General features: G+C 39.7%; 1 protein-coding gene across 1 annotated transcript; it reads left to right on the forward strand.

Annotated features, from left to right (window-relative positions):
* The first annotated feature begins 2,228 nt into the window (after positions 1–2,228).
* On the forward strand, positions 2,229–11,307 carry fbxo15 (F-box protein 15). Its single transcript, XM_071485349.1, has 9 exons — positions 2,229–2,642; positions 4,959–5,063; positions 6,459–6,698; positions 8,215–8,415; positions 8,498–8,627; positions 8,750–8,832; positions 9,841–9,986; positions 10,399–10,523; positions 10,941–11,307. The coding sequence occupies exons 1-9, from the start codon at positions 2,473–2,475 to the stop codon at positions 11,205–11,207; spliced, it is 1,467 nt and encodes a 488-aa protein (XP_071341450.1). The 5' UTR covers positions 2,229–2,472; the 3' UTR covers positions 11,208–11,307.
* Positions 11,308–11,705: the final 398 nt, after the last annotated feature.

An 11,705-nucleotide genomic window follows, 5' to 3' on the forward strand; every position in this document is an offset into this window, starting at 1 on the left:
GTCACTTTCCTACTTAAAGATATGCTAACCAGCTACATTATGCATGGCACTCACATTTGCAGGGGAAGGTACTGTTATAGACTGTCTTCAACTTCATGCAGCTCAAGTAAATAGTAGAGAGAAAAGACATCATTTCTTTCACAATAATTCATCAGGAGTGGAATTTGAATTTTGGAATGCAAGCAAACAGAAATGAGGGGAGAACAAAACAAAATCTTTCACTTAAAGGTACTGAATGTCTCTATGAATGAGCCACGAAAAAGCCTTGACACAAATATAGAATATGTGGTTACATTTCTGCAAGTTGCTTTCATAAATGCCAGATTTTATTTTAAATTATCCACATGACTTTGCAGTGCAAACAAAAGACAAAATTTTAGAATTAATTATGATGATCCTTCTCCTCTTTCTCAGCTCCACATTGCACTGTCAGAGCAGACTGACAAATCATGCGGAAGAGTGACATCAGGTATCCAAGAGTCACAACTGACCCCAGGCCTTCAGAAGGACACATAGCTACAGAAAACATCAAATGTCAAGTAAGAGGGGACATGCAAGGGAAAGGGATGTGGCCTACATGGCATTACCATACCAGGGGCTGCCGTTGCCCTAAAAGGGACTTCACTTCCATCAGGGAAGCTGATCGGCAAGACTGACAACAGTGTTATGGTTATTTTCCCTGACAGCTAGCAGAGCCTACTGGCTTCCAGGAACGGGGAGGTCGGTTATGTGATGGGTCTGAAAGCAAGCCATCTGCTTTTGTACGGAAAAGGACTTAGCTTCAGTCTGGTTGGTTTTGTGTTCTTCTTTACAAATAAAAGTATTTACATCAGCATGATTTCTCAGATTTAGATTTTGCTAAATGTAGAAGCCATTTTTCAGTGAGCTTTCTGTCATATACCTAATACAGCTCATCCTAATGCTTCTTTTACACATATTGTGCACCAAAAATCAGCACCGCCATATGCTTCATCAAGTCTGAAATACCCACTTTAAAATAAATATCCCTCTGTCCATCTGCCTGCCTGTCCATCTGTTTGCATGCAGCTAGAAATGAGTGTGTATTTTCATATTTGAAATGAGGTCAGACTCTCAAACAAGTTCATTTGTGAGCTCTCTCTCTCAAAGTGCAACCCTAAAAGAAACATCTGAGAGCGAGGGAGGGAGATTGTGTTACATCTCCCTCGCCTTACATCAGGAAGATGTGACCTCCATCGTAGCATGTGTGAAGAGACAAATAACATCAATCTGGTCTGCTGCTCTCCTGCTTGTACTGGGCTAACACCCTGATGAGGAATTTATTGCTAACCCAGGGAAAGGTTGCAGCAGACTGTACTGTGCCCGGTAGAGCTTACAGTGACTGGTATTACTCTGTGTGCATTTGCGTGTTTGCGTGTAGTCACATTTTGGAGACAGAAATCTGCTTCTTCAGTTCAGTTTAGGGACAAAAAGCGGGTTCTCTCAAGGTAAACTGCCTAGTTTAAATAAGGTTAGAGCTATCTGTGGTAAAGGTTGAGTCTCCAGGCAATGAATGTAAATAACTGCAGCGTACATATGCATATACTACTGTAAGTCTATGTACCACAACAATCTTTTCCAGTCTCATGTGAAACATTCAGGCTGATAGATAAATAAAAAAAACTGTAAGTGGCCAGATGAACAGGTTATATGTGTGTTTATATACATGTCTTATATATGTGTACTGTAACCTACATGACTAGTGTACATGACTTTCCTGAATCTAGGGTCTAAAAACGTTTGCTCACGTTAGGGTTACTTTCATGAGTTAACACTTGTCAACACGCTTTGTTACTGAATGATTCGAAAGAATTAAACTTGCCTTACCTCAGAGATTTGACACACACCAGAAAGTGAAAGTCAGCACATCTCATCCTCTGCTGCTTCAGTTTTGACCGTTTTGTTTTTAACGTGCCTCTTGTGAATCCCCAACCTTATTGGAAGTGCAGTACTAAATCACTGGTGCACTGCTTTAATTCATCACCTCTCAAATTACAGCAACCCTGCAGAACACTGACCCGGTTACTCAAAGACAATCTAGCAAACTGTGCTCAGCGGTATTTGAATTACATCTGTAAGTTGATTCAAGTCAGACTCTGTATAATTTCTTTACAGTCCATTATTCAAAGCACAATTTTTACGCTTTTATTTTGAAGGTAAATGTGGCTCTCCCCCACCGGAAGACTTGTTTCTGCACCGGAAGACTTGTTTCTGCTCGTGGAAGGAACTTGACCGCACGTCACTATGGCGACTGGACGCGGACAGTCAATAAATTCATCGCTATCGCAGTTATTCTTTAGCTTCAAAGATAGAGGGCACATTTTAAGTTAGCTAAGTTAAGTTATCTAAGTTATTTAGCTAACCTATGGGGTTTACATAGGCACGTTTGTCCGTTTACTAAGTTATACTTCGCGGACCGTTAGCTAAAACGCTGTCAAACAAACGTGGCTCTTAATGTTTACATGGCCTGAAAACGCCCCAGCAAATATGAATTATCCTGTATCTGCCTCAGAGGGCGCAAGGCCAGTGAGACAAATGTCAGCATCAAAAGAAGCTACTTCCAGAGTGCGGGCAGTGAGGACGTTCAAAAAAGCTGACAAATCGTCTCAGAGCTTAATTGAAAGGTAATCTCTCAGAGCATGCTCATATTTTCAGCATTCAGCACTTGAGCCAGGCTGTGTTTAGAAACTGAGGCAAGTTAGTGCCTTATTACCTTCTACTTAAAAAGGATTCATAGACAATGCTTGCAGCAACACACAATAAAAGCACAGTACAATCAATACAGGTGAAAGAGACTTCAATACGTGTTCAAATTAAGGGATCAGACTCTTTCCCCAATAATGGAGGTACTAAATGCAGCAATGAAACACAAGGGTTTCCTCAACGGGCTATTCTCACCAAGTCTCTGTCTGTTATTCAAGTGGGAACTGCCAAACAAGAGGGTATGCTATTGAACAGAAACGCAAACATAATAGGTCTATCAAGCAAGGTTGTTTTACCATGCTCACTGAAAGTTAATTTCTCAATTTCATTTTCTATAAACTGTGTCTCAAGAGCTCAATAAGCACAACTCTATTTTTAAAAATTGGCCACAGTTTTATTGCAGAAAACACCTTCACTTGTCACTTGTCTTATAAGTGCATGGCACATTATTGTAAATATGTGGTTTTATGTTAGTGCTGCTTAACCATTAAGTCTACAAAATATAAGAAAAAGTGAAAAATACCCCCATCATTTTCTGTTCAAATAGCTTGGTTTGTACCACCAACACAACAAGAGAGTTTGGCTTTGGTAGATTGACTATCCACCGCAGAGAAAAATATTTCAACAACCACTGGAAATGGTTACCATGACATTTTGTTCAGAGGATGGTTTTGTTGCTTTCTGAGTTAACTGACCACAAGTTGTCTTTTGGTTTTTAGTGAATATCTTGAGAAATATTGAACTGATTGCTGTTAATCTTTGTACACACATTCATGGCCCTCAGAGGATGAATCCTGCAGAATTTTGGGATCCCCTGAGTTTTTCCGTAGTGCTACCAACTTCTAGTGAGGTTGACATTTGTGGTTTACAGTGAGTCAACTATTGTCATGAATGTTTACCTCAGGATGAACTGTAACAACTCTGGTGATCCCTTAGCTTTTCGTCGGCTCAGTATTTCAATTTGTTCATTTTAGTCTATGACTTAACATCTACACAATCAATGGCATTCCCATCAACCTCAGCTGTACTTGGCATTCATTGTTAATTAGCAAATAGTTGAATGCTAACATACTAAACTAAGATGATGATCGGCATGCAGCATTATGCTAATGTTAACATTTAGCTGGAAGCACCCCTGTGCCTAAGTACTGTACAGTCTCACAGCCGCTGGTATTGGCAGTAGACTCTTAGTCATGTTGTCTAATTATTTAGATTGACTTTAGATTGAAAATTATTGCCATCTGAATGTGCTAATTTGCTGGCAATGGTATGGATAGATAGGAATTTCCTCTTGTGACTGACTCATTCCTACCCAAGTCTCTTTTTCCCCAAACTCTTAGAACTGCCAAACATGACTTAGAGCAGCACATCTGCATTTTGACAGCTCCAAATGTCAGCAAGAGGTTAACTATTTGAGCCATTTGAATGTTATAGCTCAAATACGTGACATTCCCTGTGTGAAGATTATATCAAATATGATTTATTCATATGGAAGTTGTTTCATGTGTTTGTTCATGTGAAGTGAAATGACGGTGACTGACCAGGCAAGAAATGTAAACATGAATATATTACTCACTCAAATCATTTCATTGGAATGTATTGGACAGGTGCATCCAGACAAACCTGATCAATATTTATCACTGACAGATATGGAGAGCGCTTTTAATCAAGAAAAATAGTGTTTCAGTACACTGAACCATGCAGATAGGTGTAATAATAATGATAAACAACAATTTTTTGTTTCACTATCCAAACATACTCATATTTACCAAAGAATGAAAAAAGATCTAACAATAGTGACTTCAGCTTTCATATGGATGAGTGCTTGTTCACAGTTTGGCTCTCACTCACACTTTAATTCATCACTTCCTGCACAGTGAGATGGGTCTTCTTCTGACACCACAGTAACTGCTTCTCTTGGTTGTCGATTAAGGAAGATGTGACACTCTCCTCTTTTGTTTTTGAGATTTAGGTCTTGGAAGAGCGTTTTACAAAACAGTGAGTCATTCATATTGTTCAGTTTTTCGTGACTTTATACCACATCTACTAAATGAGAACATCGACATGGGTCATTTAATTTTGTTGCCAGAAGTGTATGATAAGATTGCCAAGTAGCCTGGAGAGAGGACATTTGTCTCAGAGACTGGTGCCTCTAAAGAACTGCATGCTGAGCAACAGGTGGCATGAAAACACTGGTGTCACTTCCTTGTTCTGATGTCTAATTACCTTTTTTGTAGACTGCCATCTGAGATCCTCATTAAGATCCTGTCATACCTGGATGCCTCTGCTCTATTCAGCATCAGCCATGTCAATAAGCTCTTCTACAAGCTTGCCAACGATAAGTAAGTGTCAGCCAAGTCTTGTTAATTCAACATACACAGCATATAATACAAATGAGTACAGTACAAGTCAGGGAATATTTGAATACTGCACTGCACAAAGAAATTGTCAGATGTCAAGTTATTTTTGTCTCTGCTTGAATCCTCAAAGTGAAATAAACCTACCAGTGCAGCATGATGCTGCAAATAAGTGATTTTTATATAGATTAATCTCCTGATCATTTTACTTGATTAATCTTTTGTTGTCAGATAATTGTGGAAATGTTCCCAGAGCCCAGGTTGACACATTTAAATTGCTTGTTTTATTTGACCAACAATTCAAAACCTAAAGATATTCAGTTTACTGTCACAGAAAATGAAGAAAATACTCACATTCCATTGGCTGGAACTGGGGAATTTTTGGTATTTTTGTTTTTAAAAAAAGTAATTGAATGTCAAAGTTGTGTTGATTGTAATCCAGTGATCTGCATTATTCTTTGTTACTGGAATATGCATTTAAAAGAATACACAACTAATTTCTGAGCAGTTCTTGATAAAATGTGTACTCTACCGAAAAAGGTTGAAAAATGTTACTGCATTGGAAAATTAGTTTTTATGCAATGAAAGGTTTATACGACTTGGCTTAATTTGATAAAGTGGAGTTTTTTTGCAGCATGGCGGTGCTGGAGACACAGAAGAGCAATGTTTGTGTCTTGCTCCAAAAATGGCTCACTCAAAGAGCAACTCATAGTTTGGTGGTCCAAATGAATTATCATCTGGGAAAATTATGTAGGAACAGATTTTCATGACGAAAAACTCCTATTTATGATAGACTGTACAGGATTCAGTTTTGTAAAGCAGTTTTAATGCAGAGAAACTGGATGAGGCAACACGAATGATGTACCACAGTCTTATTATTTTGAGCCTGCTTACGAGCATTTGCTAATATGACCTCACAATGTTGTAAAGTTTCCTGCCAGATATGAGTAAGCACCAAAACTCATGGTGAACAGAAACTAATTTCCAGATCAGCTCACTGTCCTGGCAGGCAGTAATTTAGAATACACAGTTAAAAATTAAGGAGTAATTAAGGATAAAAAAATGCAAAGGGACAGTATGAGACAGCTGCCCAGACTCTGTACTGCACTACTATATTGTGCAGTGACATCATATGAATAAGTGTTTTTCAAGGCATTAGTCAAACCTTAACTTAACTTTCCAAAGCATAATTTCCATGAAACCTAGAGTAAATAAAAATGCTTTTTTTTTTCAACCAAAACACAAATGACTAGTAAACCTACTTTTGTTGTTGTCTTCAAATGTCAGACCATTAACAAAATGACACACCAGATATATTTATTGTCATTCAGACATTTGTTTTCATTTCATTTACACTCACTGCAATCTCTCACCTGGCAGTGCTCTGTGGAATAAGATATACATAGCAGAGTTTGGCAAGAAAAAAAAGCAGAAGTCTAAGTGCATGGATGAGCTGCTGCTGAAGATGGCCACAGTGGAAGTACAGGATCACGCTGCTGGCTACTGGAAGTGGCTGTTCTTCAAGACTGTAGCTGCATGTGACATGAACAAGTGGAAAAGACATCTTGGACTCATCAGCCGTCACACTGGGCTGCCCAGTCACACAGAGCAGGTCCTCAGGTAAGAGATGGAGCAATGCTAAAAAAAAAAGAAGAAAAAAAAACACTCTTGAAAACCACTAAGATGAAAAACCTGGTGTATGATTTGCTTAATATACCAGTTACTTGAGTAGCCTGACAAGTGCTGCTCGTTAGTTAAACTAATCAAGTGCTTACCATACATTTTTTTAAGCATCTCAGCCACTGAGGTGAGAAAAAAGCTCATTATTTCTCAGTTAGTTTTATATTTTACAGTTCGCTGCTTTACCTTATTTCAGTTAAAAAGAAGTGTGTTTATTGCGTGTATAACATACCATAATTTACTCGTGCCTTCTGTTTGGTATGACTAGCTGCTTTACAATTGGAAGCAGCTTTGTGAGGTATCATGGGAACCCCTGCATTGGCTGTGGTTAGTAAACAGTAAGACTTTGGAGATCAAGACTGCTCAGGGGTAGAGACTAGAGGACAGTTCAAGCCACTGACAATCAAAAACAAAGCAGGGCTTGTTTTTCATATCGCACTTAATGACACTTTCTTATTAAAGGTGAGAAAGGAGGTCTCTGTCTGAATGTGATGTCTGCTCAGGGGGATGCCAGCATGCAGGGGAGAGCTCCCTCTCCGCCTTCACCGCGGTTTCTGCTGTGTTTTTATAACCTCTGATTAGAGGCTGTGCAGCACTCAATTTTGAGTTCTGTGGCAGTCGCTGTGGTACAGAGGGGAAGTAGAAATAATTGTGTTCCTTGCAGAGGCTGTCTGAATTGTTGAAATAAATTACTTAGCCCCCCAACCCATCATCCACAACACACATGCATGCAAGCACACTTACTCCCTCCTCCCACCAACTCAGACAATTCCCTGTGGGGGTTTGTCTGTTAGAAACACTGAGGAGCATGCGATTTACCTTGGTAATAATCATCACAAGACATCACACAGGCAGACAATGAAGAGTGAAATCCCCCGGGTCATCTGGAGCCTCCTGGGCTGCTCCAGTTTTTAGCTTTGTTCCTTAACTTAATTGATATTGGATGGTGCCTCAGCGAGGCACTGGCTGCATCACAGTAGGGGCAGCTCTGAATCACAGTTTAGACAGAATTGGATCAAGAGATTTATCACAACAGCTGCGGTTTCATTTCATTCTCTGCATATCATTTCATTAGAGAGAACGGCTTAACTGCAGTCATACTACTCCCTACCACTGTCAAAAGAAAGGTAGCAGCCATTAAACTCATAGTTTCTATGGTTCAACCAGCGAGTGTCGGTTTTACCCTTCACTCCCCAATTATTTGCATTGTAATAACTTCAAATAAATGTCCTGAAGATTTGGTTTTTGTTCAATACATGCAATTTGCTGGTGTCTTCAGGCAGCTACCAGGGAACCTTCAGTGAGTTACTTCCCACTTTATAAAGCAGAGAGCCTGTAAATTTCAGATGTGTTTGTGTTAGAACCAACAGCTAAGCTCTCAGCCGCTCTCCCTTCTGTTACTCTACACAGTATATTCACAATAGTACAAGTAAAACTCTGTCATATCATTTTCCAGAAACTTGAAGGTCACCTGGGAACTGACGGTCTCTGATAAGTCAGGGCATGAGGGCACATTGGAGCTAAGCTGGTCCCGGTTCTGTGAGACCTCTGTGTCTCTGTGCTGGAGTGGAGGACGCTGGTTGCCTAACTACCAGCAGATTTCAACCCTTCAGCTTCATGGTGTCAGGAGGATAGGCCTCAGCTGTCCTGGCCTAAAGTAAGAGAAGAAGTGTCTGTCTGTCGGTTTCTTCTTTTCTCTCCGTAAAAGAAAACATGTTTTTCTTTGCTTGCTCTGTCAGACCTGGCTGGAGGTCCCTCATGGCCAAGTTAGACATGCAGACTTTAACTAAAAGCGTGCAGATCATTGGTCAGGACAAACTGGTTGAACTGAAGCTGCTACAGCCTGGAATCGTCGTCGGTACCTGGAGGGTAATTAGATTTGTAATTGTTATATATTGGTTTATAGTAGCTGGAAAAGTGAGATAGGGCACTTTTTAAATCTCAAAATGACTGATTTAGCAGCAAAGTTAAAGTGATGGCTCTCTCTGCAGGACAAGTGCTCTGTTGCCTTCATCATGTTCACCCTCCACTTCCACAGACTAGTGGAAAGAAGCATCCAGGGATCCTCTGTTTGGTAGGCTACACTTGAACAGGCACCTCTTATATTCACATACTTATGTGGCGTGCTTTGTATCATCATCAGATGGTTAGGGCTCAAATTCAAAGGATGTGATAACTGACAGGATTTATTTGATGCTCCTGCTGTGACCCATCTATGATGCACTGCAGGGTGAGAGTTGATGCGTCAGCATCAGTGGCACCTGTATTTCACCAGAACAGAGGACAGTGTGATTGCACCACATTTTTATATAAAGAAGGCTATTCTTGTCATGTACCAGAGATTAAATCTTTTGCCGCCAGAACACAGTTGAATTTATTCATTAGCAGGAAACAGAAAGGGGTAATTATTTGGAGAAATTAGCCTTTTTAATGTTTGGTTTGAATTAAACTGATTTAAAAACCAGTCAGCAAATGAATGTTTTCCAACCTGGAGGTCAGGACCCATGAGGGAGCCTCACGAAGAAATTGAGAGGTCAACAGACACTTAAACAAAACAACATATATTTTGCTCTGATGGTCTGATGTTGAAACACTGGATATTGTCAACTCTGACCTCTAACAAGCCTGAGAAGGAAAAACCACTTTTCGGTTTAATTGCTCACAACTCATGTCCACACTCAGACATTATTAGTAGACATTATTTGTGTCATGAGCCACTGGCCCAAACTGTACAGTGTTCACATTTTACTTTCCTTGCATCAAAAAATTAAAATTAAAATTCTATGATAGCTAGTACTGGAGTACTGATCATCTAAGAGGAGGGGGACACAGCCCCAGGACCACACAACATTCTTTACAATGCTACACCTATTGTGAGTCTTACACTTGAGCAAAGTGTGGATATAGCCCCCTCTTCTGGCCTCCTGTGAGAGCCCAATACAGTCGCAGCACATTATGACTACAGTCCATGGAAGTAATAAATTTCTCAAATTCCCTGATAATGAAATGTTTTTTTTAAATGTTCTCTTTACACAACACAGTCTCCTTGTAATTTACTTGTTTTACTATTTTCTTCCTCCAGCCCCTACGTGGAGCCAATGGTCAAATCCCCTTTTGATGACATAGACCCCGAATACGGTCTCCATGGTTACCAACTACACATTGTTCTCCACGACACTGTATGCAAGCTCATGTCCGCAAGCTTTTCCAAGCTCTTCTGCTGCAGAAGTAATCTATTTATACATCTATATATCTATATATATACGAAGTGACATTTTGAAATGATGTTTACAAAATATGAACTGTACAGACCTGTGTGGGACATTTAGAGACTATAGTCTCTCTGAACAGTGTGGCTGTGATTCATGTGACTTTAATACTCATGTTACATATCTATTTATGTTTTCTATCTTTATTTTTAATTTTTTATATTTATTTGATCTTATTTCTTGCTTTTTTCCCCTATTTTTTATATTCTACCGCACCTAATTATTATATTCTAATGCATATATGTTTGCATGTGACAAATAAAACCTTTGCACATATGAAATTTTAATAAAACCTCTATAAGCTATGTTCACACAGAAATTACTCAAACCTTTTAATTTCATGCTTCTTGTGCGGTGTTGTCTTTGACCAGCTCAGATCTGTGACGGATTCATCCAGCTGACTGCCATTAGCAGGACAAACTTGTCTCAGCATGCCCCTCTGTCAGGCAGCATCACCTTGCCGTGGAGGTGTGAGGCCCTGCAGGGCGCAGTAGAGGTACTACATGTAGCCTATTGTCGGCTACTCACACACTATTCCAGTTTGTGTTATTGGAGGAAAAAAATGCATGCCGTAGGCCTCCTAAGTATGTTGCTGACGAGTGGTAAAAAGTGCTGAAATAACAAAAAGAGACTATGTGCAGTCTTTATTGTGATGATCACAGACCTATTAAAAAGTTAATTTTTAGAATCACAACCTAGAAAGGGGCCAAAATTACTCCCTCACATCTCCCAGATAAGGACAATACACTTGCAATTTCTCATTTTATCATAAATATTGACAGTTTTACTAAGTGTATCAGATGATCCTTGACATAGTGTAGTATACATTGTGAAACCCCAGTGAAATCACAGTAGTCACAGTTTACACAGAAAAGAGGTCTTGATGCATGTTTACTTTTCTTCTTCTTGCCAGAATTGCTGCATCATGAGTCTGACTCTGCTGGATGAATTCAGGAAACCCTTTTGGTGTGTCAGCTCACCTGTTTCCATGGAGCTGGACAAGACATCCATGTCCTATGACTATGATGGTGAGCACTTCCTGATCCACTATCTGGACTCAGATGGTCAAGTGAAGATAAAACTTGTTTGGATGGAGGAACAGCAGCAGTTTGTTGTCATCAGTTTAGTTATCTACGTGAGAGTTTCTAATGTCAACAAGCATTTTGGTAGAGATTACTGAGCCTGCAGTATTTCTGGAGGAAGTTTAGATTTTTTTTTTTTTTGCTGTTTAATGTTGTGGAAATCTGAACCTTTAAGCCTGGATGACACACACACGCACACACCTCTACACACAACATAAATTTCCCACGACAACTCAGGAGTAAATATGCTGGTGTCCGGCTGGCATGGCACACATCCGATCACCTAAGGGAGAGCCGCTCAGCTCACCAACTCTTTGCATAGTCCATTTTTGTATAATACACTGATTTGTTGTGAGTTCTGTGTTTCGTCATCTGTTAGTAGGTTTTTGAGTTTACTGGTTGTTAGTTATATAGCTAAAGGTCATGTAATAGATTTCATTGGTTAGCTGGGGAAAACTGAACCCTCATTCTAAACTAAAACGCTCTTTGTCTGAGCTGACTCTGACTAGCACTCCTGCTCCCATTTAAACTGCTACAGTATTTTAATGAAATTATGTTATATCTTGGTGATGCATACCACATAGCTACAACATCCA

Source organism: Trachinotus anak, unplaced genomic scaffold, assembly GCF_046630095.1.
Source record: "Trachinotus anak isolate AG129_WGS33_773 ecotype Australia unplaced genomic scaffold, CSIRO_AGI_Tana_v1 ptg000009l, whole genome shotgun sequence".
Taxonomy (NCBI): Eukaryota; Metazoa; Chordata; class Actinopteri; order Carangiformes; family Carangidae; genus Trachinotus; species Trachinotus anak.